This window comes from Ascaphus truei, chromosome 1 (genome assembly GCF_040206685.1).
Source record: "Ascaphus truei isolate aAscTru1 chromosome 1, aAscTru1.hap1, whole genome shotgun sequence".
Classification (NCBI taxonomy): Eukaryota; Metazoa; Chordata; class Amphibia; order Anura; family Ascaphidae; genus Ascaphus; species Ascaphus truei.
This window is the reverse complement of record NC_134483.1, coordinates 152,084,817-152,109,544: the sequence shown is the minus strand read 5'-3', so window position 1 is coordinate 152,109,544 and position 24,728 is coordinate 152,084,817. Positions and strand designations below refer to the sequence as shown.

The following is a 24,728-nucleotide window of genomic DNA, read 5'->3' as shown; positions in this document are numbered from 1 at the left end:
TAATTTACACATAATCCTGCTGTACACGTACAAGAAAGATGTTTGCAGTTACTTAGGTGTTTTAATAATTGCATGTGACTAATATGCATATGCAATTCTTACATCAATTAACACACCCAAATGCAATGTTTTGCTGCAAAGTCAATGGCAGCTTCTCTAAACTTAGCAACTGGCTCCTGGTGGACCATTACTGAACAGACGATTACAACATAAATATTTATAACACAATTAATTATGAGTGTTAACATTTCCAAAACTTCACGTGTACAAGAACATAGTTGAAAGTTTGGAAACAACACAGTCTTCAGCATACATACAATAGTAATTAGATAATCTGAAGTCAACAAAACAAGGCCAAAGACATATTTTCTGAATTATAACATTTATTTTTTTTGTTCCTTTTGCGAGCGAGTAACAGGCCTGCTTGTTGTCTCTTGAATTTTCCTTTTTCTTTTGCCACCAACTTTAGGCACAACAGAGCCACTTTGAGTGGCCTCTGGCACTTCACGGGCAGGGCTTGTGGCCAGTGACTGTTCACCTACGGGGCTTGTGGCCAGTGACTCACCTACGGGGCTTGTGGCCAGTGACTCACCTACAGGGCTTGTGGCCAGTGACTCACCTACAGGGCTTGTGGGCAGTGATTCACCTACAGGGCTTTTGGGCAGCGATTCACCTACAGGGCTTTTGGGCAGCGACTCACCTACAGGGCTTTTGGGTAGTGACTGTTCACGGACAGGGCTTGTGCCCAGTGACACATGTGAGCAAGTTGGTAGACACTGCACAAGTGATGGTTGGTCTGTTTCATGTGTGTCTTGTTTTGTTTTTGTCTCCTCCTTTGTAGGTGTCTGCTGCTGAATTTGTACAGATGGCAGCGGTAGGATGTCATCAGGAACCTGCACAGCAATGTCTGCTACTTGACCGGTAACATTTGGGCCTGGTGAATGAATATCAGATGAATGTGGTGAAAACTGACCTGCATGAACAGATCCTGGCTGGGAGGTGTTGAATTGTGGAACATTAGTCATTCTCCAGTAATTAGCTTGTGTTTGCTGAACAACTAATGCTTCGAATGAGGTGTTGATTTTTTGCAACTGTTTAGGCACTTCAATGAAGACTCTGTGGAGATGTGCCAATTGTGATACTGTTTCTTCCTGCAGTCCAATCATCCTTTCCAGCACTGTCATCATGTCTGAATGGCGACGATTTTCTGCGTCCACTATTTTTCCCTCTGAAGCTACAATTGCATCGTATGTGGAAGTTGATGGACGATTTGGCGGTACAACAGTTTCTATTGGCACCTCTTCATGGTCACATGATTGTATTTCAGTCTCTTCTGTGGCGTCATCCTCATCATACTCATCATCCTCATCACCATGATGTTCTAAAAAGAAATGTACACATTATTAAATGGCATGTTAATGTATGCTGTGTTACTATGTAATTGTACTGTGTCCTAAGTAACACCTAACATGTTAGCATACGTTTTATAACCTCATTAAAAACTACCTTGACTTACGAATAATGTTTGGACTCAGTATGAAATATGAATGAATGAAAAGTTGCTCTAAACTCAGAAGTCCTACATGATAATTAACATCACTAACACAATACATGTTGCCTTACACTTAATTTTCACTGACACTAAGTAATCCTATTTAAAGAAGATGTGCAAAACAAATAATGCACATGACAACATAACATATAGAAGAGCACATATTATATGGCCAGCAAATGATACACTCACCTTCTAGTAGTGTTGAGCTGGCTGACCCAGGTGAAGACACTTGTTCCATCTCAGGTGACACATGTCCTCCAGGGGCAACTATATATAACAATAACATAAGTTTTACATTTACATGTGTAAATATTGAACAAACACTTATTGTATGTTCTGTATTTATGATTAACTAACAACATCAGTTCCTTAACCGAAAATGTGTGTGAAAGTGAACATAAATAGTTGTAATAACACTGTACATGCCTGTGTACTTAGAATTTTTGAGTTCCCTAACATACAACATACTATGTTTCTGCAGTAATGCGTGAGGCTAAATAGATTAAATGAGTACATAAAAATCATATGTTGTGTAGTGATATCAGTATCATAATGTACATAACTATCATGAGATGACCATTCACAATGGTTATCATGAAGGTGGTCATATTGCAAAAAGTGTTGTTTTTGGTAGAGGATATGTGTGGTACATTAATCGAAGATGTGGCACACCTGAATGTGGCTGTGACTCAACAAGACAACACATGCAGTGTGTGATAATGTGTCTTTCATAGTAGTTCAACTATAGATATGAGTGAACTAATGTGTGACGTACGCTTTGATAAGTAATGAGTTGTTGGGGCATTTAGTAGCTAGAGTTAAGCTTTCAAATGAGTGTGATTAACTTCAGTTGTGCTATTCAGGTTGTAAGAAAGGTATTCCCTTCCCCAAAAAGCCTAATCAGCCACACCTTTCAATGACTTGAAACAGGTGCAAATGGTGTGAACTAAGTTGACCGTGAAATGAGGCTGTAATTAGTGTGTGTGCTGAACCCCACCCCCTCTGTTGAAGTGTATGCTGTGATGAGATATTAATTGCAGCTGCTTTAACACAATGGTAGATGAGCTAAGTAGTCATCTGCAGTGTTTAAGTTATGAAAACAATGACATAACATATGCTACGTGTGCCTCATTATGCTGTCTGTATATGACATAAAGCAAAAATGGACCTTTTCATAAGCAACTATAGATGTGTTAGTGCCAGTGATGTTTGTAGGCCGTTACATGCAATTTCTTTGATGCATGCTTAAAATAGGCAGTAATGTCATGTTTGTCGGAGTAAAATCAATAAAATACACAATAATATGATACATATTTCTGTTCTGTACCTGTAGCTACTAATAATTTCTGATTAACATGTGTTACACATGTGTACTACCCTGTTGTTCCCCATCTTCGCCCACCATCAATTGCTTCCACGGCAGCTATGCATTTTGGGAATTCACATGTAAATGAGCACGCAATGGCACGTGCTATATTAGTTACTGCTTTTAGTAGGACTACTACATATATGTCTATTTTGAGATATATATATACAGAATCAGACATATACATATATAGATGCAGGTATGCTTATATTGTGAAGACAGTATAAAAAGCAGTGTAAATATGCAAAATAACTGTAAGCAACGACACGCCTAGTACAGTAATATTTATCACCTGCTGGAAATTGTGACGGATAAATTCCAATGTCACGGTCACCAGCCAAGCCTTCCACGACGACGGTAAGTAATTTTGGCCGAAGCAGCTCCTCCAATGGAGTCAATATGAGACGTTGTGGTGTGGGCCCACCTCCAGTGCCAGTAGCATGCACGCGTTGGTCTTGTATTTTCTTTTTCAATTTGGACCTAATATCATCAAATCTTTTCCGACAATGATACTTGTCCCTGACACTATTCCCACAGGCATTGACACCAATGACTATTGTGTCCCACATTTCTTTTTTGCTTGCTGCACTTGTCCGCCCTTGAAAAACATATAAAAGATATGAGGTAAATTAATAATAATATAAGCACCAGTTTCCTACACTGCTAGCTGTTCCAAGAGATAGCAAACATGCTGTTTTATGTGTAATATGTGCAGCACATGAGCATTCACTACTAAACCTATACATGTAAGCAAGGTTGCATTCATATTGTATGCAGTTCTGGCAAATTGACCGCCTGTGTTTATTTGTCCTTGTAAGGCATGATAAAAAGCTGTGTTTCCACACTAATGAACATAGAAAGATATTGTGTACCCATATTTGCATATGAACAAAACTCAGATGACCTAGGATCACATGTATTTGAATAATAAATGTAAAGTTACACTTACCTACTAAATGTCCATAGAGACTGTCATAGTGCTCCAGAATGCCAGTGACAAGAGCCCTATTTTCCTGGTCATTGAAGCGAGGATTACGTGGCTTCTCCACACGTTTTTTCCGAGCAGGTTTAGGGTCAGAGCTTGGCTGGTGCTGACTGGACTCTCCTTCTTCCAATGGAAGAGCCTCCAAAAGCTGGCCACCAGCAAGCACGCCACCACCAGACACCCCATCAGCAACTGCGCCACCAGCAGCACTCCCAGCACCAGCACTCCCACTCCTAGCACCAGCACTCCCACTCCTAGCACCAGCACTCACACTCCTAGCACCAGCACTCACACTCCTAGCACCAGCACTCCCAGCACCAGCACTCCCACTCACAGCAACAGCACTCCCACTCCCAGCACCAGCACTCCCACTCACAGCAACAGCACTCCCACTCCCAACAACAGCACTCCCACTCCCAACAACAGCACTCCCACTCCCAGCAACACCACTCGCAGCACCAGCACTCCCACTCCCAACAACAGCACTCCCACTCCCAGCAACACCACTCGGTGCACCAGCAACATCACTCCCCTGAACAGAACGTTCACTCCGACGCGTACTCGCACGAGTAGCACTCCCACTCCCACCAGCATCACTCTTCCCACGCTTTGCGGGCATACTTCCAGCACTCACAAAAAACAGACAAGAAATGTACAGGCAATCACACGACCCACTTCCACATATAAAACAAGACAAAGATGTAAACAAAACAACAAAGGACAAAGCTCACCCAATACACAACAAGTCTCTCAGTCAATATGCAAATCTTCAATCGTCCAGCTCTGTGCGTCTCTCTCTCTCTCTCACTCCCAACAACACAGAGAATGATTAGCAGTACACGTTGCCTTTAAATATGGCGCGCAATCAAAAACATGCTTGTTTCGCCTGATTCAGCAAGATTTGTGATTGTGCAACCTAACAGCACCCCGCCACGCACGCCGATACACCTGTGTGTGATCGGCTCATCATCGTGAGAGTGGGCGGATTTGTTTTCTGGTTGATTTTGAATGTATTCGGCACTTACTGCATACGGAGAGGGAAAAACGCCAATAACATGACTAATCGATAAGCTTGCCGATTTCACATAATCGTCGCTTACTGCATGAGGCCCATAGTCTGTGATGCTTGTATGTGACCTACATCTGACATGGAAAAAATCTAATTTGCGCTCTCCGGTAGCAAAATACTTTTTAAAGAAATATAATGCTGATAAAACAACACTTTCTGCATTTGCTATTGATTGTGTATCTCTGGATATAAGAGAACGTTTTCAGGGTCAGAGTTTGCCCGGAGCAATGTGCTTGGCTGTATCTGAGAATCTCACTCGATTCCCAGATCCAACTTTTCGGGTATCCTATAACTCCGGAACCCTGCTACAGTACATAGACACATTCTGTGAACACTTTCTTCGGCAAACCCACTCTGAAACGTACAGCCTAGAAATCTCCTGGTTCCAGCACCCCAAGAAAGTCAAAACATGGAAAAATCGTTAATATCGCAAAATTTGCACACCGTCACAGTAATGCATTTCTGACATCTGGGCCCAAGAGCTTACACTCTAGGACCTCAACACATGGCTCAGGGGTACCCAAGTGGGCTGAACTTTATTAGTGAGCCTGGGTAGCCCTTCACCATCACATAGTTGATTTTTATTTTTGTATATATATTTATTGTCAACCATCTAGTTATACTGCCGTTTTTCTTTCCCCTCGTTGTATATTTCTACTGTATATACACTTTTTAAAATGTCTTTTCTTATTCTTGTGTTTGGTCACTACTCCAGATATGCATTCTACTCATTACAGTACATACATTGACAATCAAACATTTGATTGGGATTCAGAGTATATGAAGTTATCTATGAGGAGGGTGCCTGACGCTGCCTATGTCAATCTTGAGGCAAAGAAATGTCTGGTTCCTGATTGGCTGCTGTTCTCCTTCGGTTTCAATATATGGTTCTTGCAGTGTTTGGCGAATGGCATGGGACTGCGCATGTCGACATAATAAGCGTTGGATTATGACAGGAGTACTGCAGGATTCCTCTCCGATCTGATTTAGCTGTTCGGAGTGTAAAAATCATATGTGTTTGCTCCGTTATATGCACGTGAAATCTCTCTCTGCTCCCTGAAACGTCTGGCACGAAAGTGACATCATCATTCTGACTATTTTCAAATACTTTGTTTGTTTAATGGGACCCTACCACTCTGGAAAGAAGCCCAGTAGGGTGAAACACGTTAGTGGTACAGACTGACACCTCCTGTTTTCAAATTATAGACATTTTTTATCTTTAATGGACTCCTTGATATGCTGCACCTGATTCCTGTTACTTCTCTCAGAAGCAATTTAATCTATACCAGGGATATTTCTTGCATCATCTGGCTGAGTATATTTGCATTTATATGGTCACATAGGCTTGGTTCCGATACCATATACTGGACATTATAGCCTGCTGTTCCCCATACAGGGATTCAGCATTTAGGGATTCCTGCATTTAGTTACTCAACAGTCATTCTATTATGAAAGAGTGAGACGGGAAAGTATACCCTGGAGTAGTGGCACAATTAACACCTCGAAATTAAAACACGGTTTTATTAATGTGATTAAAATAGAGTGTAAGGGATTATGGACAAACAAAACAAACACGTGAACATATAATAATAAAAAACGGAGTGTAATTAAACAAGGGTAACTAGTGATTAACAAAAACACTTGGATCGTGTATGAATAAACTCTCCACACAAGAAAGTTCGTTGTGTGTGTTATTTGGATCACAGTTGTCCTACTGAGGGAACAATAGATGGATTCCCTGTATTCCTAGAGACCCTAATAATAATGGGTTCTCATGAAAATTGCATTTCTCCTATAGTTAACACACCTGATTGCCTATTGGTGAAATGTACGTCGGGTACGTGTGACGTCAGCAAGTCAGCGATGTCGGCTGATTCGGAATGGCAAGGGAGTCCTACTAGTCTGAGCATTTTTGGAGACTGTAGCCGTGGACAGCAAGAACGCTCAGACTCTTTCTAATTGCACCCCTAGACAGACATTTTCTGCACTCTGCTATCAGCTTCATGTAGCTGAATACTGGTTAAAGCACCACAGAGGTTACTATCTTCTGGTGTGCACCCAGTACTACCTAACTGGGCATTGAATCAACCAATGCCTAGTGGTGGAGGGGTGACTATACCCACCCACTTAAAGTTTAGGTTGTGATACATGGATTTCTTCAACCTAGACAGTTGGTTACTTACCTAAATACCTTGCAGATTTAGTTCACATTCAGCCACATTCTGGCAATCAGGTGTGTTAACTATGGGAGAAATGCAATTTTCATGAGAACCCATTATTATTAGGGTCTCTAGGAATTCAGGGAATCCATCTATTGTTCCCTCAGTAGGACAACTGTGATCCAAATAACACACACAACGAACTTTCTTGTGGGGAGAGTTTATTCATACACCCTCCAAGTGTTTTTGTTAATCACTAGTGACCCTTGTTTAATTACACTCCGTTTTTTATTATTATATGTTCACGTGTTTGTTTTGTTTGTCCATAATCCCTTACACTCTATTTTAATCACGTTAATAAAACCGAGTTTTAATTTCAAGGTGTTAATTGTGCCACTACTCCAGGGGATACTTTCCCGTCTCACTCTTTCATACTTCACCTTCCCCAGTGAGCACCACCTTTTTCCCTAGTGTCTAGGGATGTTATCAGGTCCACCATGAGCAGTTCTACATTGTTTTTGATGTATATGGGTATGTAACAGGGGACATATCCCTGTTCAGAAAACTTGCCTCTAATCCAGCAGTGTGCTGGTTAATTGACCAGCACCTGGCTTATTGGAGGTTTGTTAGAGAAAAGGCTCCTCCTGAGACAGGAAGGAGAGACTCCTGAGCTCACACGTAGGCTGAAACAGGAAGGCACAGAGAGGTCTTGAGCAGCTGTATACTGACAGCCAGACAACAAGACAACAAGGGGGAGAAAACTTCTAAAACCTGACAGCTGAATGTGCCTTAGGACAAAAAGGCTACACCAGGAGAGCAGAAAAGGATTCCCCCCTACAGCTACCAGAGAGACAGATAAGACTTTACTTTCCAAGATTGTTGAATATCTGCACATATCAAAATATATGTTTGGGGCAGGGAAACATGCTAATCTAAAGAGAGTTGTGGACTGAATATGTTTAACTAGAAATACTCCCAAGTGGAACAGAAGCTTTGTTTGACACCTTATTTGCATACGTTGATGATTTTTTTGTGTTAAAGAAGCAGGCCCAATAAAAGCCTTATTTTATTTCACCTTAAAACAGTCTCCATTGCGTACCTCTGCACATGTCCTCTTACATATGGTGTCAGAAGTTGGGATGAGAGGTGGCCCTTGAAGTTAAAAGGGGCCCCGGAGATTGCCTGTGAATTTTTTTTGCTTTTTGCCTGCATGCAGTTTTACAAACAGCCTGAGCAACAAAAACAAAGATTCAGCTAAAGCAGAGACCAGAATTAAATGATACACATCCAGGCAGGAAATCTACGCAGCACTGAACAAAGCCACAAAACCACAGATGGACTCTTTTTCCTGATCCCAAGAGGAGAGAGAGAGACTGTGCTGAAACAGGTAAACCTTACTTGCATATCACAATGATGTGTAATATGGTTGATGATAAAGGGGCTTTGCCTTCCAGCCGTAGTCAGGGTTCAAGAAGTGAGTTAGCACTCCAGAGGAGCTAGGGTTTGTTTATTGTTTTCTTTAAAAAAAAAATTGCGCTGAAGCAGTGAATACAGACGGTGACCCACGAGCGGTACTGATTCTGGAAGTAAAGACTGCCACCGCATAGGACTACCAGCAGTGAATGGAGTATATGCAGAAAAGTGGGAAAATTGAAGCAAGACTGTGCTGAAGCAGGGAAACTTTTACAGACAGTGACCGACGCAAGGTACTGATTCTGGGAATTTAAAATGGCCACCCAGCTGAAGTCAAATACAGACTCTGCAAACATGGGGAAGAAAGTGTGTTCCTGGTGTAAAGAACCCCACCACATGGAGCAGTGTCCCTTCAGGCCTTATTCAGACGATGAGAGTGAATGCATACACAGTGCACAATGCATGCTGATGTTTTAAAACTTACCAAAGGAAAGAAAAAGTCTACAGAGATGCCTGTGAGAGCTACGACCTCTACAAGCAAAATATGCCCACCTGTAGGACTACCACAATTTGGGGTTTTAGCAAATATAGTGATAACCATTGTAATTGCGCCTCCTGAGGTCGGGAAGAGAAATACACCTGATAGCCCCAAAATGGAGGACAAGATGTGGCATTCCTGTAATGAACCCTACCTCACGGAAGAGTGGCCCTTCCAGTCTGATAAGGAGGAAGACATCTCTTACGGAGAACCCGAACCGAATCACACCCACAAAACACCACAAGAATGGTGGTGGTGCCTGAACTCAGTATGAACTGAAAAGACTGTTCTCATGATGACGAATGTGATCGGCAGGAGGAAGAGCGGGAACAGCAGATCGCTGAATATTTACGCCACCTAACGCAACTGCAAGGAAAACATGGCGGATACAGTGAAGCTGCTGAAGTTTTAAATAAAGACGGAGACCCCAGTATCCCTGATGGGACGGAGTCATCCAAAACAAAAAGGCGGAAAAAGAAAAACGGTTTTTCACTTACCGTGGAAGGAACAGACACATCCGCAGATCTCGCGGAGAAAAAGGGGGACCGAGATGCCCTGCAGCCTAGAGAAAATGGAGGATTCGTCATGCGGATGACAGAATAACAGAGTGCCCAAGGCAGAAGTCGTGTAACCCAAAGAAGTGTCTGTCCGGTGCCAACAGTGAGGAACCCTTAACCAACCATCCCAGGGAAGCGGAGCCGGAACCAGTGAGTGATGATCCCTTGACCAGCCCTGAAGATGCCCTGAAAAATGCCAGGCATAACTGTGATCTGTTCCGTGAAAAATTGAAAATAGAGAGAGAAAATAATGCTGAGCTACAGAAGATGGTGCTCGCAATTTACTTGTCGGCCAAGACTGAGCTAGCCACTGCAAACACTACTAATGCCACTATGGTGGAAAAGCAGAGTCAATCCAATAGAATGATTGCTAATCTGAAGCAGAAGTATGAGGGGGCACAGAAGGAGATTGCAGTCTTTCAGCAGGAGGTTCGCAAGTGCCATAAAGAGGTGGAAGTCTCTCAAAATGAGGTTCACACTCTACGCATAGAACTGAATGCCAAACACCAGGAGGTCAACAGTGTGTCCAGACTGAGGTGGACATATCCCAGAAGGAGGTTCACACTCTCCGCACAGCACTGGATGCCTCACACCAAGAGATCAGCAGTTGACGCACAGAACTGGAAGTCTCTAAAAAGGAACTTCACAGTCTCACTAAGGAACTGGACATCTCTCAAAAAACTATCCTTAGTTTTAATATGGATCTTAAAGTCTCTCAGAAGGAGCTTCAGACCCTCAACCTAGAGATGGAAGTCTCACGCCAGGAGACCAGGACTCTCAAAGCCAAAGTGCGTTAATGGAAGAGGGACTACAAGGAGGCCCTGAATATTACAGAGACTGCAAAAAGAGACAATTTAAGACTAAAAGAAGAACATTCTGATTTGACAGACCACGTCAATGAAAAGAATGAAAAGCTGCACGAGCTTCAAAAAAAAAGAAACTTTTGGAGGATGAAAAGGTTGAAGCAGAGCACCGACTGCAGAACCAACTGTAAGGTCTGCATACACACCTCCAGAATGCCAAGGAGAAGCAGTGAACTCTGCAGGAAGAAAACCTGCAGGCTACTAAGGAAATACAAGTGCTGCAGGAACGTCTGATTACCCAGTGTGTCCTCGCAAAACAGCATGATAAATTGAAGGCGTCCCTGACCATCACCAAAGCATCGCTAGAGGCTAAGCTTAGAGACCAGGTGACTCGGTACAAGAGGAGCGCAAAAAGGTCCAGAAACTGAGACTAGTATCTGCGGCCCAAGCGAATATGTTCACAGTGCTTCACAAAATAATGAATGATATGTGGAAGCAAGCTCAGAGAAAGCACAGGGAAGAAATAAAGACCCTTAAAGGAGAATGGCAGGAAACACAAGAAACAGAGCGAGACTCTGCAGACCAGTAACTTACAGATGCCTCCAATACGGGAAAAGGTACTGGCTCTGCCCAAGCATCAGTATCCCACAGTAACTAATGCCCGTGAGGACAAGGGTACAGTGAGAGCTGGGGGACACCACTCACCTTCAAAACAAGATTACGAAGTTTGAGCCACCTAAGAAAGAACTAGACAAACCTGCAATCGCCCAACAAGCAACAAACAGAGGTAGGAGTGCAGAATCAAAGCCAGAAGAATACTTAGCTGAGGAAACTGAAAAGAAAGGACATTCTCTGGAAATGGAGCTGGAATCGCAACTTAATCCCAAACAAGCTGAACTGGCGACTACATTGAATGGGAAAAGTGCAGGAAGACAGCTTCAAAATTGAGGGCTCAGATGGCTATTCTTGGGCGCTCTTGTGATACCATGAAATGGACATTTGGTGCTAAAGTGGAGTACATGGGAAAGATGGCGAGAGAAAGCGATTTGCATAAACGCTCTACGACTGTCGCCATACAATCTGCCTACAAAAAGAGGAGCGCCCGACACAGGGGTAAGCTCATGGTCACGTGGTCAGTAGAAAGACTGGACTTGGAAAAAGTTCTGCTTGAGCGACTGAGGACTGCTGATATCAAGCACCATCTGGAGGAGTCACTACTAAACTGGAGAAAGGGCTCCAATCCCAGCGGGACTGAGGGTTCTCTTCCTCCATCTACTCTCATTTAAGGCACAGAAAGATCTCGAATGAGAGTGGAAGGATGGGCTTCGGCCATGGCAAGCCCGGCTTCCCACAAACAGGGGAGGTATGTAACAGGGGACTTATCCCTGTTCAGAAAACTTGCCTCTAATCCAGCAGTGTGCTGGTTTATTGACCAGCACCTGGCTTATTGGAGGTTTGTTAGAGAAAAGGCTCCTCCTGAGACAGGAAGGAGAGACTCCTGAGCTCACACGTGGGCTGAAACAGGAAGGGACAGAGAGGTCTTGAGCAGCTGTATACTGACAGCCAGACAACAAGACAACAAGGGGGAGAACACTTCTAAAACCTGAAAGCTGAATGTGCCTTAGGACAAAAAGGCTACACCAGAAGAGCAGAAAAGGATTCCCCCCTACAGCTACCAGAGAGACAGATAAGACTTTACTTTCTAAGACTGTTGCATATCTGCACATATCAAAATATATGTTTGGGGCTGGGAAACATGCTAATCTAAAGGGAGTTGTGGACTGCATATGTTTAACTAGAAATACTCCCAAGTGGAACAGAAGCTTTGTTTGACCCCTTATTTGCATACGTTGATGATTTTCTAGTGTTAAAGAAGCAGGCGCAATAAAAGCCTTATTTAATTTCAACTTAAAACAGTCTCCATTGCGTACCTCTGTACATGTCCTCTTACAGGGTACTTTTTTAGTATTTTTGTAGATGACCGGTCGGTCGTGATTACCCTGGGCACTTTGTTCCCAGTGTAGTCTGTTTATACCTTTTCCATTTTCATTTGCATTTTTCTGTGTGTAGTCCTAGAATCATAAAAAAAAATGTTGTCCTCTTTTTGCATTTAGTTACTTAGGAGATTTTCTAGTCCGTTTCCATGTGTGTGTTATTTTAGTTTTATTGTTAGATGTGTTTGATTAAAATGATTTGTTTGTTTCTTTAACTATATCTTTTGTTGCATTATTTATGAGATATGTCTGAGTGCTTCCTTTGGGGACTTTTTTGTTCTTGTTGTTTTTTTCCCCCTTTAGCACCGCCAGTCCTGGTTTTAATCTGTAGGGATTATCTGACTTTATACACTGTTATTCCAACGGAGTTTGACTGCGATAATTAAGTTGTGATATATATATATATATATATATATATATATATATTGTGATGCCGACACCACATTGCAGTCTCTTTTATCCCAAATGAGGCAGGAAACGCTGTATTTCTTTATACTTGGGGTTTATTTACAGGGATAAATAATATGAATGGGCCCATCGTCCCTTTAAGAAAACCAAATAAAATCCTATCCCTTTTCAGGGAACTAACTGACTTCACAGGCCCTTACTACCAGGGCCACCAGCTAAGCTGGTTATCAGCACAAAACATGCCCTCGCATTAGCAATACAGTAACAGCACAGTCTTTGTAAAAATTGAAAGGGTCTTGCTTATCTTAGTCCATCTGGCAATGTTTATTCTTTTGGAGGCACAACATTGGTACCGCAGGCCCGCGGGGACCCCGGGACCCCGTGGGGACTCCCGCAGATATCCGCGGGGACCCCTGGGCGGCCATGGGGACCCTGGGACGGCCGCAGGGACCCCCACTTGGTCAGCCAGGGACACCCACGGGACCCCTGCGGGGTCAGCCGGGGACACCCATGGGACCCCTGGCCTCCCTCAGGGATGCCTGTGGGGTCAGCCGGGGACACCCACTGGCCTGATGTATGGGTGTTGCGCCTGCAAAAATGTAAACAAAGACATTTTTCAAAGTCCTGCATTTTTTATCACCTGCCTTTAGCTGGTGAGCTTTATTCAGCGCAACTTTCACGTAGATAAGTTTGCGTTGCTTAGTGAATCCTGTAGAAGGGCAGGATTCAGCGCATACAGCTGATCGTACGAGAAAGTTGGACTTTGAAAAATGTCTTGGAAAAAGTCAGTTTTAGAGCGCAAAGTGCCTGTTTGCGTGGCTTAGTGAATAGCGCTCGGCGGAACTTCACGTTCTAGGAGCACTTTGCGAACTTAAAACGACTTATCACTGCTTAGTGCATAGCCCCCAGTGTGTGGTATAAAATTGTAATATCGTAACCAAGATTTGTATCCAGCTACAAGAGTTCGTAAGAACTAAGGACTTACAAACCAATTCTACAAGGGTAGAACAAAGCGAGCAGTCTCGGCCGGAAAAAAGGGGTTGCGAGCGGCGCTTCTAAGCAAAGACTGTTTTTGTGGCTTTGCGTATGCACAATCCCACGCTCCTGGGAGATTGTGCTCAGAGACTTTATTTCTAAAGATTTCGTTCTGGAAGTAGAGAATTTCATTTTACCCTATCATGTTAAGTGTATTTTCTTAATATTTTGTAAATCAAGTTGTGTATGTTCATTGTGTAAATAAACAACAATATATTTTATCTCTTGCTTTGCTCATTCAAAGGATCCAGGTAATTTGGGTGTTAAAAGTTCTGGTCTCCCGTGACAATAATTGAGGGGATATCATTGTCCCACCCAATGTTGGAGGTCCTGGTGTAATGCTTGAATGAAGCAGTCCAACACCACCATCTCAAGGATCCAGGTTGGGCTATAAGCTTCTGTTATAGCCACTTGGTCACCAGATGGATCAAATCATAACTGGGTTCTGGATGACTTCTGTTCCTGGTATTTCCATGTATGGAACATTTGCGCACAGATTGCGGGAGTCACTCCACTCCTTGCAAGGATTTCGATTTTTAGACGGGCATAATCTGCTGTGGCTTTATCGTCGAGGTCACAACTTTCCCGGGAAGTGATTCGATCAAAGGACTGGAGGTAACACTCTACGTCATATTGTGTGTCAATTTCTGCAGGTATAGGTTCGCCTGGATGGGCCGCACCTTGGCTGCAGTGGTCGAGTCCATTGAAATTTGGGACAGGCGTTGAAACAACCCCCTCTGTGATTCTGCGATAACATCTAGATGGGCTGCAAGTATTTGGTTTGTCTCATGTTGTGCCACAGTGTGTTCCTGCTGAACAGCGGTGCTGTGTAGTAGGGCCTTCACAACGTCCTCCATACTGACAGTAACAGTCCGCACAGGATACACCAGTCGCAATGTGCAGCTCCGTCCCATTAACAGGGTGTTGGACATCCCACTTCAACCACCACTTGTGGTAGGATGGCCGTGGTTAGTGAGGAGGCAACACAGTTCTTCTAGTGAAATAATATGCTGGTGGTTTTATTGGTCCATAAAAATTAAAAATAAATAGGTGCTCTGTCCCTTTAAGTAAAACAAAACAAACAAAAGCCTATCCCCGTTATGGAAGCAAACTTAACTAGGTTACACCTATCTACCCGGCAGGTTAGCTAAGCTAGACCAGACCAACACTATTTGGTAATACCACTTGACTCCTTACCTGGGAGCTTTATTCCATTCGTGACAGTATGTCTGAGCAGCCTGGGTCTGTCTGTCAGCTCTCCTCTGTCCTCTCTCAGTGTCTGAGAGAGACTGCTGCCCCAGAGGCATTTCCTTTTCCCCAAGCGGAGTTAACTCATCACATACTGGAAAGCAGACATAATGCAGACATAATGCAACCTCCTACTAACATATACAGAGTCTATGACTCTGTCACTATACAGTGGCGGGCGCCTTTATTCTCCTGCGGCCGCCACCGCAATGTGCGGGCAGACGCCGGGCAGACACTGGGGCACCGGTCACGCGGTCATGCGTGCTGCGTGCCAGGGTTCCGCCGGCATCCCCGCCCTTTGGATGAGGTAAGGGGGGTACGCATCAGGAGAGCATCGGGAAGGGGGTTAAGCATCAGGAGAGCATCGGGAGATCGTCGTTGTGCCAGGGGGTCGCGAGGGGAAGGGGGAGGGGAAGATGCGGGGAAGATGCGGGGAAGATGCGGCTGGCGTACGGCCAAGTTCGGCACCAGCCGGAAAAAGCCAGGTGTAACAACGGGCATTTGTAAGAATAAAGCTTGTCGCAGCAGTATATATATATATATATATATATATATATATATATATATATATATATATATATATATATACACACAATTTTATATTGGTCATTTTTAACAAGTGCTCACAATCTTTTCACAGAAGTATAGTCTAACGTTTTTACTGTAAAATTGTTTTAATTTAAAATAAAATGATTACAAGAAACTAATAATAATAGTATTCATTTTCAATGAAAATTACTTACACTAAGCTTTAAGATCCAGTTTGTATACAATAAAAATACAATTGAAGTATTCTAGCTTTAAAATGTGTTTTATGTCATATTTTTACTGCACCGACACACTTTATTCGAGCAAATACCCGGTATGTACCTGGCAGATACCTGGAATGTGCCGCTCCTAACCTCTGACAAGCCCCGTTGCATTTGCCTTCCCAGCCTGGGTTCATGCCTGGCTGATGGGCGGCTGATCTGTTAAATGATAATGATTAGGATTTAATAGGCTGCAATGCTTCGCGTGTCTACCAGATGGCATAAATTCATGAATTGTAATGCAGTTTATATATATATACTGTGCAGTATTGCAGCCAGCGGGAATAAAATGCTTCAATCCCTGCTTGGAAAATAACTCAATGCACTCGGGCAGAAAACAGTCACAAACCTCAATACACCCGGGTATACCCGAATTCGTGGGACTAGCCAAGCTCGAATAAAGTGTGTCGCCAGTGTATAGGAGCTTCAGTCTAGGACTCTTGACTATGCTATTATTAATAAAGTCAAAAGAAGAGGCTGAATTGCTTTCAGGAAATATATCTTGCTGTCTGAAGTGGTGCACTGGCATGATAAGTTTGTGCTGGGGCTCTTCATGACATATATGCACAGGAGATAAATGATCTTTTTTAAAGTACAAAGTGCCAAAAAACAAGATGATGGTCTGCTGTACTGTACACGCTCAATGAATAGCACATATTAAACTTCAATTGAGTCCCCTCAAAGTCAGGGAAATTGGATGTTGGTACAGTATGTACTGTAATATCAATTATACATAATCACAAAAATTATAAAACACACACACACATATATATACATAATATATGGTCTATAACATTAGATATTTAGAACCACTTTTAATACAAGTGCAGTATATGTATATGTTTATACACACTATGGGGACTATTCACTAAACAGTGATTAAATCACTGTGCTGACGATCGACTTTGCATTGTTTAATCGCACTATAAACATGTGTGTCAAAAAGGTATTCACTAAGAAAAACAATTTTTTTTAAAGTTCGTTAAAAAAAATGCAAGATCGAACGACTATTTTTTTCTAAGTGTTATCGTGCTATAAGTCCTATCGATCGGCAACTGATTGTTGCAAGTGCAGCCTAGAAGAACTGCATGGAGACACTGCATTTTACAGGCAATTGTGCAGTTAACATTTTCATTTTAATACTAGTGTGTGGAGCATGGGGTCTCCTGAGATGAACCGGTTTGATTTCAGCCTATGGGAACCATACTTTCTTAGATAAAGGTCCCGGTATGGGGTGCTGGTATCCCTGCCATTTTAAAAACCTCTGCATCATTTGACTGGGGGATTTAAATGCTGCAGGAGACCCCATAACGGGGACTGTATTAACCGCTATGGTAATGAAAGTGTTAACCCCTCCCACTACACTCTGAGACCTGACCACCCACCTTGTGGCAACTACCCCTTCACTCCATCCCTCTACCCACAATAAACATTAAAATAACTACCACCTACTGTACCAATACACAACCCACACCTTTAGCCCCTACAACCCCTCTAACACAAACAGTACAGTAATGGGCAAAATTACTATTATCCTGATATGCCAATTTAAAATAAAACATAAATCAGCAGCACAAAGTAATTTAAACTGGCATTTACCCCTGCCAGGATGAAGACTGTCCTAATCCTCATGACCGTACTTGTCCTCCATTGGCATCAACAGCACAAAAAAAAAATTGGACTTGAATGGTGGCACTCCCATGCCCAGTAAACATGAGCTGCCAACATGCCAGGCAACATGTATCCTGCCAATCTTGAAAACAAGCCACTAATAAAAAACACATTCAATTTTAATCTTAAAATGCCACAAAAACAAATTGACTGGCATTGTGGCACTCCCATGCCCACTGGGCATGAGCTGCCACTATGCTAGGCAACATGCATCCTGTCAATCTTCAAAACAAGCCACTAATAAAAAAGCACATTTAATTGTAATCTTAAAATTGCCACCAAAAAATGTGACGTACATGGTGGCACACCCATGCCACCATGAGATGCCACTATGCCATGCAATTGGGAACCTGCAAAAAATAAACATATGCATAAAATAAAAACTACATTGCAATTACAGAAAATTAAAGGCCAAAACACCAATTGAATGACAAGTTCGCACACCCATGCCCTGCGGGCATGAGATGCCACTAAGCCATGCAACGGGCAACCTAAAAAAAAATAAAAACATGCATAAAATAGAAACCACGTTGCAATTACAGAAAATTAAAGGCCAAAACACCAATTGAATCCCTGTGGGCATGAGATGCCACTATGCCATGCAATGGGGAAACTAAAAAAAAAATACAACATTAAAAACACAAAATCTATATTTTTCTTATTTTTGATGTCTTCACCCACCGAATCCGACTCCAACAGCAGCAGCAACCCCAGGTCCACAACGCAATGATCCTCAACAGCCACGGTCAAAAGATAAAACAATCTTTAAGTCTTTTCTTTCTTTTCTTTTCTTCGTCTTTATTTTGTAATCCATTATGCGGTCTTCTTTATCTTCATCCGTACTTGTAATCTACTCGTTTTTCTTCTTTATCTTCCTCTTCGGCTTCATCTTCATCTGTTCTTCTTCTGTTAATCTAATAGGGAGGTGTTGCTTTATCAGCTCTGTGGCGTCAAATGAGACAACACAGGCTTTTATAGGCCTATGATGTCACCTTTGAGAGGGAATGGTTCCCACGCCCTTGATTGGCTGGAATAACCATGTGATGACTGGGGGGTCATCCTATTGGTTCTAGTAAACCATGTAATGTCAGCCATTGGCAGTACATGGTTTACTAGAACCAATAGGATGACCCTCCAATCCGAAAATACCAAACAAACAAAAAACAAAACCACCAAAAATATACAAGAAAAAAAAAAATACACAAGAAAACAAAAACAAACACAAAAATACAAATGCATTAAAAAAAAATCAACAAAAAGACACAACAATAAGAAAAAACATGCACCAGAAATATATAACAAATAAAAACAAGCATCAACAAAAAGACACAACAATATGCATTTTTGGCAAATGCTTGTTTTTTATTCATTTTTATGCTTTGGCTTTATGGTTAATCTCTGGCAGGCCCGGGCGGTCCAAGGGGGATTTTGGGGAGTCCCCATGGGTCTCCGGGGGGTCCCTGCTGGCCTCTGTTATCAATCCTGTTAAGTAACAATAAAATAAAATGCTTTTATGCAACTTGCAATATCTTTAGCAATTGCCTTTAGCTGGCCCCAAAATATTGCAAGATTTAAAAGTACGATAAGCTTATCACTGCATAGTGAATAGCAGTTTCTGGCAAAAAAAAATTGAGTTTGGCCTGTTTTTGTCTTCTTATATGACTTTTTTTGTCAGTGTTAAAGCTCATTAAAAAGCCATTACAGTGCAATACTGCCCTGTTATCACTGTTGAGTGAATAGTAAAACAGGCAATATTGTGCTATAAGGCATTTATAGTACTATAAACCTGTTAAGTACACTAAACTGTTTAGTGAATAGGCCCATATGTGGTTTTTTTTTTGTTGCCATGCATTGGCAATCATACATTTATCATTTTTTATCCATTAGTGATTTAGCTGTATTATTTATTTATATATACTCTGTACACCATGTTTATGTATGTAACGTTTAGCATCTTTCATACAGGTATGCATCTTGTACATTTTATACAGATATGTGTATTGCAGTTTGGGATGTAGCAGAAATAGGAATGAACCTCAATGTTCGGCGCTACTAGCCTAATAGACATGCGTGCATCACGCAGAGACAACAATATTAACCCTATCCATACCGGAGGCAAGGACTTTAAACACCATGCAAGCTGTTGCTGTAATGAGTAGTGCCCCAAAGGCAATCACATAGAACAGGGATAAGCTTACCACGGCGATCATGAGGTCCCCCGACGGGAACCAGCAGACCCCTTAAATTCCGGACAAATCCCCTAGTGATGAACAATGTAGCAGCAAACAGTTCAATGAATGGGATACTCACAAATTCATTCTTAGGTGAGTTGAAGACAGCCGGTATACAGCAGCGTGCATCCACAGGTAAGCAAGCAGGATGGAAGAAAAAAACTGAGAGCACAGCAAAAAAACGGGGAACTGGAGGCCAATGAAAAAATAACAAAAAACTATATTGAAACATAACCTAATTAAAAAGAGAAACCTCTAACGCGTTTCTCGCCAGGGGCGCTTTATCAAAGAGTAGTTTCAATGGTCTAAATCAAACTCTTTATAGCACTGCCCCTCCAGGTGCACCTCCAACTTGTGTCCAGGCAAAAAAAATCCCCTAGGACACAAACCCTCGGTGAAAATAAAAACATGGAGGAGAAGTGGCACGCCCGGAAGGAGAGAGGAACAAAGACATAATGTGCATATATAAAGTAATACATAGACCAGTACCTCTAAACATAAGGACATAGGTATACACCGTGGAGAAATGTCAAACAAGCATCAGATACTAAATGATAAATAGCCACAAACAAAATAACACTAACTTCTTGATTTGTAGCCATAGCAAAACTTGTAGATACTTGGAACAAGTATATTAGAATATACTAATTAATTAAATTAATAATTAATAACTAATATTATTATGGCAAACACACAAAAAGAATATTGCTCACACCATATATATGTGGAAAAACCAGACCCAAAAATAATACTGACTGTCTTGGTATAGAAAAAAACCAAGCGAGTCCAAAGTAAAATAATAATGGGAAACTGCTGGTGCTAGGGGATAAAGATAGTATAAAACACACAAAAGACTAAGACAATCCTCGAAAACAGCACTCTAAATATACCACAGAATAACTAATCAAATATAGCAAAAAGACTTGGAAACAAAGTCAAAGTAGAAAATGAATAGATTTAATAGCGAGCAATAAGAAACACTAACATTAAAAACATAAACACACTAAAGGCAGCAAAAATACATAAGAGCTGTGACTAGCTAAAAATATACAAAAATAAATAATGCTGAAAAATGAACCAATAACCAAAATGTGTCTAAATAATGAGCCTAATAACTATGTAAAGCGACACAAAAAAAGCTAAATGGTACAAGAAATCCCTCTAAAAAAAACCTAGCTACAAAGCATAAAGCTGAACTAAGGGCATAAGGAAAAGTATGACATAAATAAACCTATATACACAATAGTGTACATAAGAAAAATAATTACTTAAACCAAGGGGGAGGCACAGGGGAGAGAAAGATAAAAAATACTCAAACCCTGAACAGCAAAAACCAAAAAAATATATAATTAGATCAATAAACATGGATGCAAAAAAATGCATGAGGTAACTGCACAGAAACAAACAGGACACATGGCTATGAAATACCAGGAAAAGCCAGTGCCGTTTGACAAATCAGACAAACTTGAATATGAGTCCCATAGGAGATAATGACTCAAAGCAGCAGAGAAAATGATACTCAGCTGACAATGAATTGTGGTGGAGTCAGTCCCGAGGAGTATTACTCCAAGATTTGTAGGAATAAATCATGCAGTCCACAGGAAAAGCACCATGAAGTTGGAGTCATGCCAGCAAAAGCATAAGTAGCTGCCAATGGTGAACACTACGCATTTCGCCCGTGGGGGGCTTCATCCCGGAGTGGTAAAAGAATAGTGGAGGTGTGCTAGGCTTTATACCGTATCCAATTAGTGTCGGCATCGCCTTCTCATGTCCGCAACCAATAGCGGAGACATTACTGGAGGGCGGCGTCATCTACACAAGTGCCCGAGGTGAGACAATCAATGCCGATGCATCCCTGGGAACAGGAGTCCCAGCTGGTAACATAGTTACTCTGGGGCGCATGCTCATACACCACAGACTGTAGCGTCTTAGTGCGAGAGTCTTGATGACGTCATCAGAACATTGTAAACAGACAGAGACAGCATTCATTGAGTTCTTATCTGCATAGTAGAATTCAAAGATAAAAGCACACAAATGTTAGACATGAATAGAGTGTTATGCCTAATAATGTAAAAGGCAAAAATTAGTAGAAAGCAGATGCAAACAATATATCGTAATGAGCATTCAAAAAATAACTAATAGTTAAAAAAAGAAATAGTAAAACAGAGGAGGGAGAATGAAGTATAGATACAGGGAGCAGAGAGAATAGCATAAAATATACTTATAATAGTATAGAGAGTAGAGGTTACTAAGTCCAATAGTTTCACTGAGCAATATAATCAAAAATGAATAACATGAATAGAAAAAAGGGACAAAGTGAAGCTATAAAAACATGGCAAAACCAAAGGAATCATTCATTCCCTTGGGTTGCATAGTATTTAGAAGAACAACCCATCGACATTCTTTTTTGAGAAGGGCTTTTTCCAAGTCCCCTCCTCTAATACACAGGGACACTTTATCAAAGGCAAATGCTGAAATGTATGTGCTGTCAGCAGCATGACACTGTAAAAAATGCCTTGCTACTGAATTAATTTTTTTAAAAGCATCCAAATCCCGCTGAGCTGATCTAATATTCCTTGAATGCTCTAAAATTCTGAACCGAAGTTCGCGGGTCGTCATGCCTATATATTTTAATTTACCAGGACAGGTTAGACAATAAATGACTCCTTTGGATTTACAGTTTAAAGTATAGCCAATATTGTAGATTTTAGTATGGTCACTGTTGGGAAAATTGTCAGTCTGTGTCATAAATTTACAGGCCAAGCAATTACTGCATTTGGAAAAACCTTTTTTTCTAATAGTAAAAATGTCTCACTGGTCTGGGGGGTGTAATGACTGTGTACCAGACGATCTTGTAACTTAGGTGAACGTCTGCTTGTTAAATTAACCCTGTCACCCAATGTGTTCCTAAGTTCCCCACCGATGCACAAAACGGGCCAATGTTTCTGGAGAATAGATTTAAGTTCTCCCCATCTATCATTGTAAGTTCCAATAAAGCGAATTTTGGAATCTATGGTTTTCTTTTTTGGATGTAACAATGTTGTACGTTCATTCATTACACTGTGTTGGTACCCCTGATGGATATTTTTTCTGCTATATCCTCTAGATATAAATCTCTCTTTCATCTCTGCTGCCCTACGTTCAAAACATTCCTCTGTAGAACAATTGCGTTTTAACCTAATAAATTCGCTACGAGGAATGCCCTGAATCTGATGCTGCTGGTGGAAGCTGGAAGCGTGTAAAATAGAGTTGGTAGAAGTAGAATTCCTAAAAAATATCAGTCCCCACATTTCCACTGACATCAATGAAGATTTTAAGATCTAAAAAATCAATCGATGTGGGACTAAATTTGCAGGTAAGTCGAATATTGTGTTCGTTGTGCTTGAGTACATCGACGAAACTCCTAAACTCAACGGCAGAGCCCTGCCAGAGGATAAGAATATAGTCGATACAGTATATCTCGACCACAACAGAACATGCGAGGTCAGATGAACATTGTCCTCCAAAACACTACTTCCCTCTCCCACCAGCCCAAAAATAAATTTGCATACGAGGGGGCACAAGTGGCCCCCATCGCTGTCCCTCTTTTCTGTAGATAAAATCTGTTCTTGAAAACAAAAAAGTTATGATGTAAAATAAAGGACAGAAGTTGTTAAAGTAAATCAATAAGATTGGAACTAAGCTGTGACATTTTGAGGAAAAACCCTGTAGCAAATAGACCGTCTTGGTGGCTTATAGACGTGTACAGAGCCTCCACGTCACATGTAGCAATGATTGTATTTGCATCAACCGTGACACCATAGAGTCTGGAAAGGAAATCCATGGTGTCACGGAGATATGATGGTAATGCTTCAATCGCTGAGCGTAAGAAGGGATCCAGGAATTTGCTAATGGGCTCACATAAGTTACCGATACCGGCCACAATCGGCCTTCCTGGTGGATTGGTTAAGCTTTTATGTATCTTTGGTAGTAGATAGAATGTAGCAGTCGTCGGATGTTTCGTAATCAGACTGTCTCTATTTTAAGTTGTTATTGTACCCAAAGCACATGCTTCACTGAGAATGGTATCAAGTTCAATTTTAAACTTGTCAGTGGGGTCAGCGGCCAATTCCATATAGCATGTTCGGTCTTTTAATTGTTTGAAGGCCTCACGCTCATACTGTAATTTAAGCCATACCACAACGTTGCCTCCATTGTCCGCTGGCTTGAAGTCGACTGTTGTCATTTTGCCAAGTTCCTTAACGGCAAGCCATTCTTGAAAGGTTAAATTCTTCACTCCTGGTCAGTCAGATAGTTTATTGATCTGACAAAAGGTAGGGGAGTGGGGAGAGTGGGTGGACTGGGCGCTTCCCAAGTAATAATAAATTGGTGTAATAAGTGACACACCGGTTGATACACAAATAAACCTTACACCAAAGAGTGAATTAAAAATATATAGGGTAAAAGAGCAGCTCAACTTCCTCTGATGGGACAGTTCCAAGTCCCAGGATGTGGAATTTTCTTTTCTTGGTGTCTTTTCTATATTAAGGTCCTTTTATAATTATGATAAAATTAAGATATATATTTTATTATCTAATATTGAAAAAGGTCTTTTTTTTCAACTCCCTATTTTCTATAAAAATGACTAGATCTAGGAACCCAACCTCATGTTTACTCCATTTATGAGGGTAGCAGCTCCACACTCTACCACCCTTCTATCGGCGGTTCTCTCCACCATCCGTCTTATATATGGAAAATGTGAGTTTCCTTTACCATTTGTGACGAATACACTATTTATAGTTCAAATAGTATGCACTATTGTGGTTTTCTTTCACTTACATATCATATCTATCCACCGAGGGATATCCTGATTCCTGATATCTAAAGGGCTCCAGTCAGAGAGAGATG

The 24,728-nt window shown here is 41.5% G+C and overlaps 1 protein-coding gene across 1 annotated transcript; it reads right to left on the bottom strand.

The window, feature by feature from the left end:
- Positions 1-565: 565 nt before the first annotated feature.
- LOC142488865 (uncharacterized) lies at positions 566-24,066 on the bottom strand. Its single transcript, XM_075589215.1, has 6 exons — positions 23,880-24,066; positions 17,907-17,960; positions 7,167-7,217; positions 1,745-1,822; positions 620-1,381; positions 566-573 (listed from the first exon to the last, which is right to left on the bottom strand). The coding sequence occupies exons 1-6, from the start codon at positions 24,064-24,066 to the stop codon at positions 566-568; spliced, it is 1,140 nt and encodes a 379-aa protein (XP_075445330.1).
- Between the last annotated feature and the right edge of the window lie 662 nt (positions 24,067-24,728).

What these genes read in the sequence shown, in the direction of transcription:
- LOC142488865 (XM_075589215.1), bottom strand. Translation starts at nt 24,066, where the DNA reads ATGACAACAGTCGACTTCAAGCCAGCGGACAATGGAGGCAACGTTGTG. An exon ending in CAGTGAAGCATGTGCTTTGG is followed by an intron (nt 17,961 to 23,879) that starts GTACAATAACAA and finishes TATTTTTTGCAG; the next exon opens with GTTCCCAATTGCATGGCATA. An exon ending in CAGCTCAACACTACTAGAAG is followed by an intron (nt 1,382 to 1,744) that starts GTGAGTGTATCA and finishes ATTTCTTTTTAG; the next exon opens with AACATCATGGTGATGAGGAT.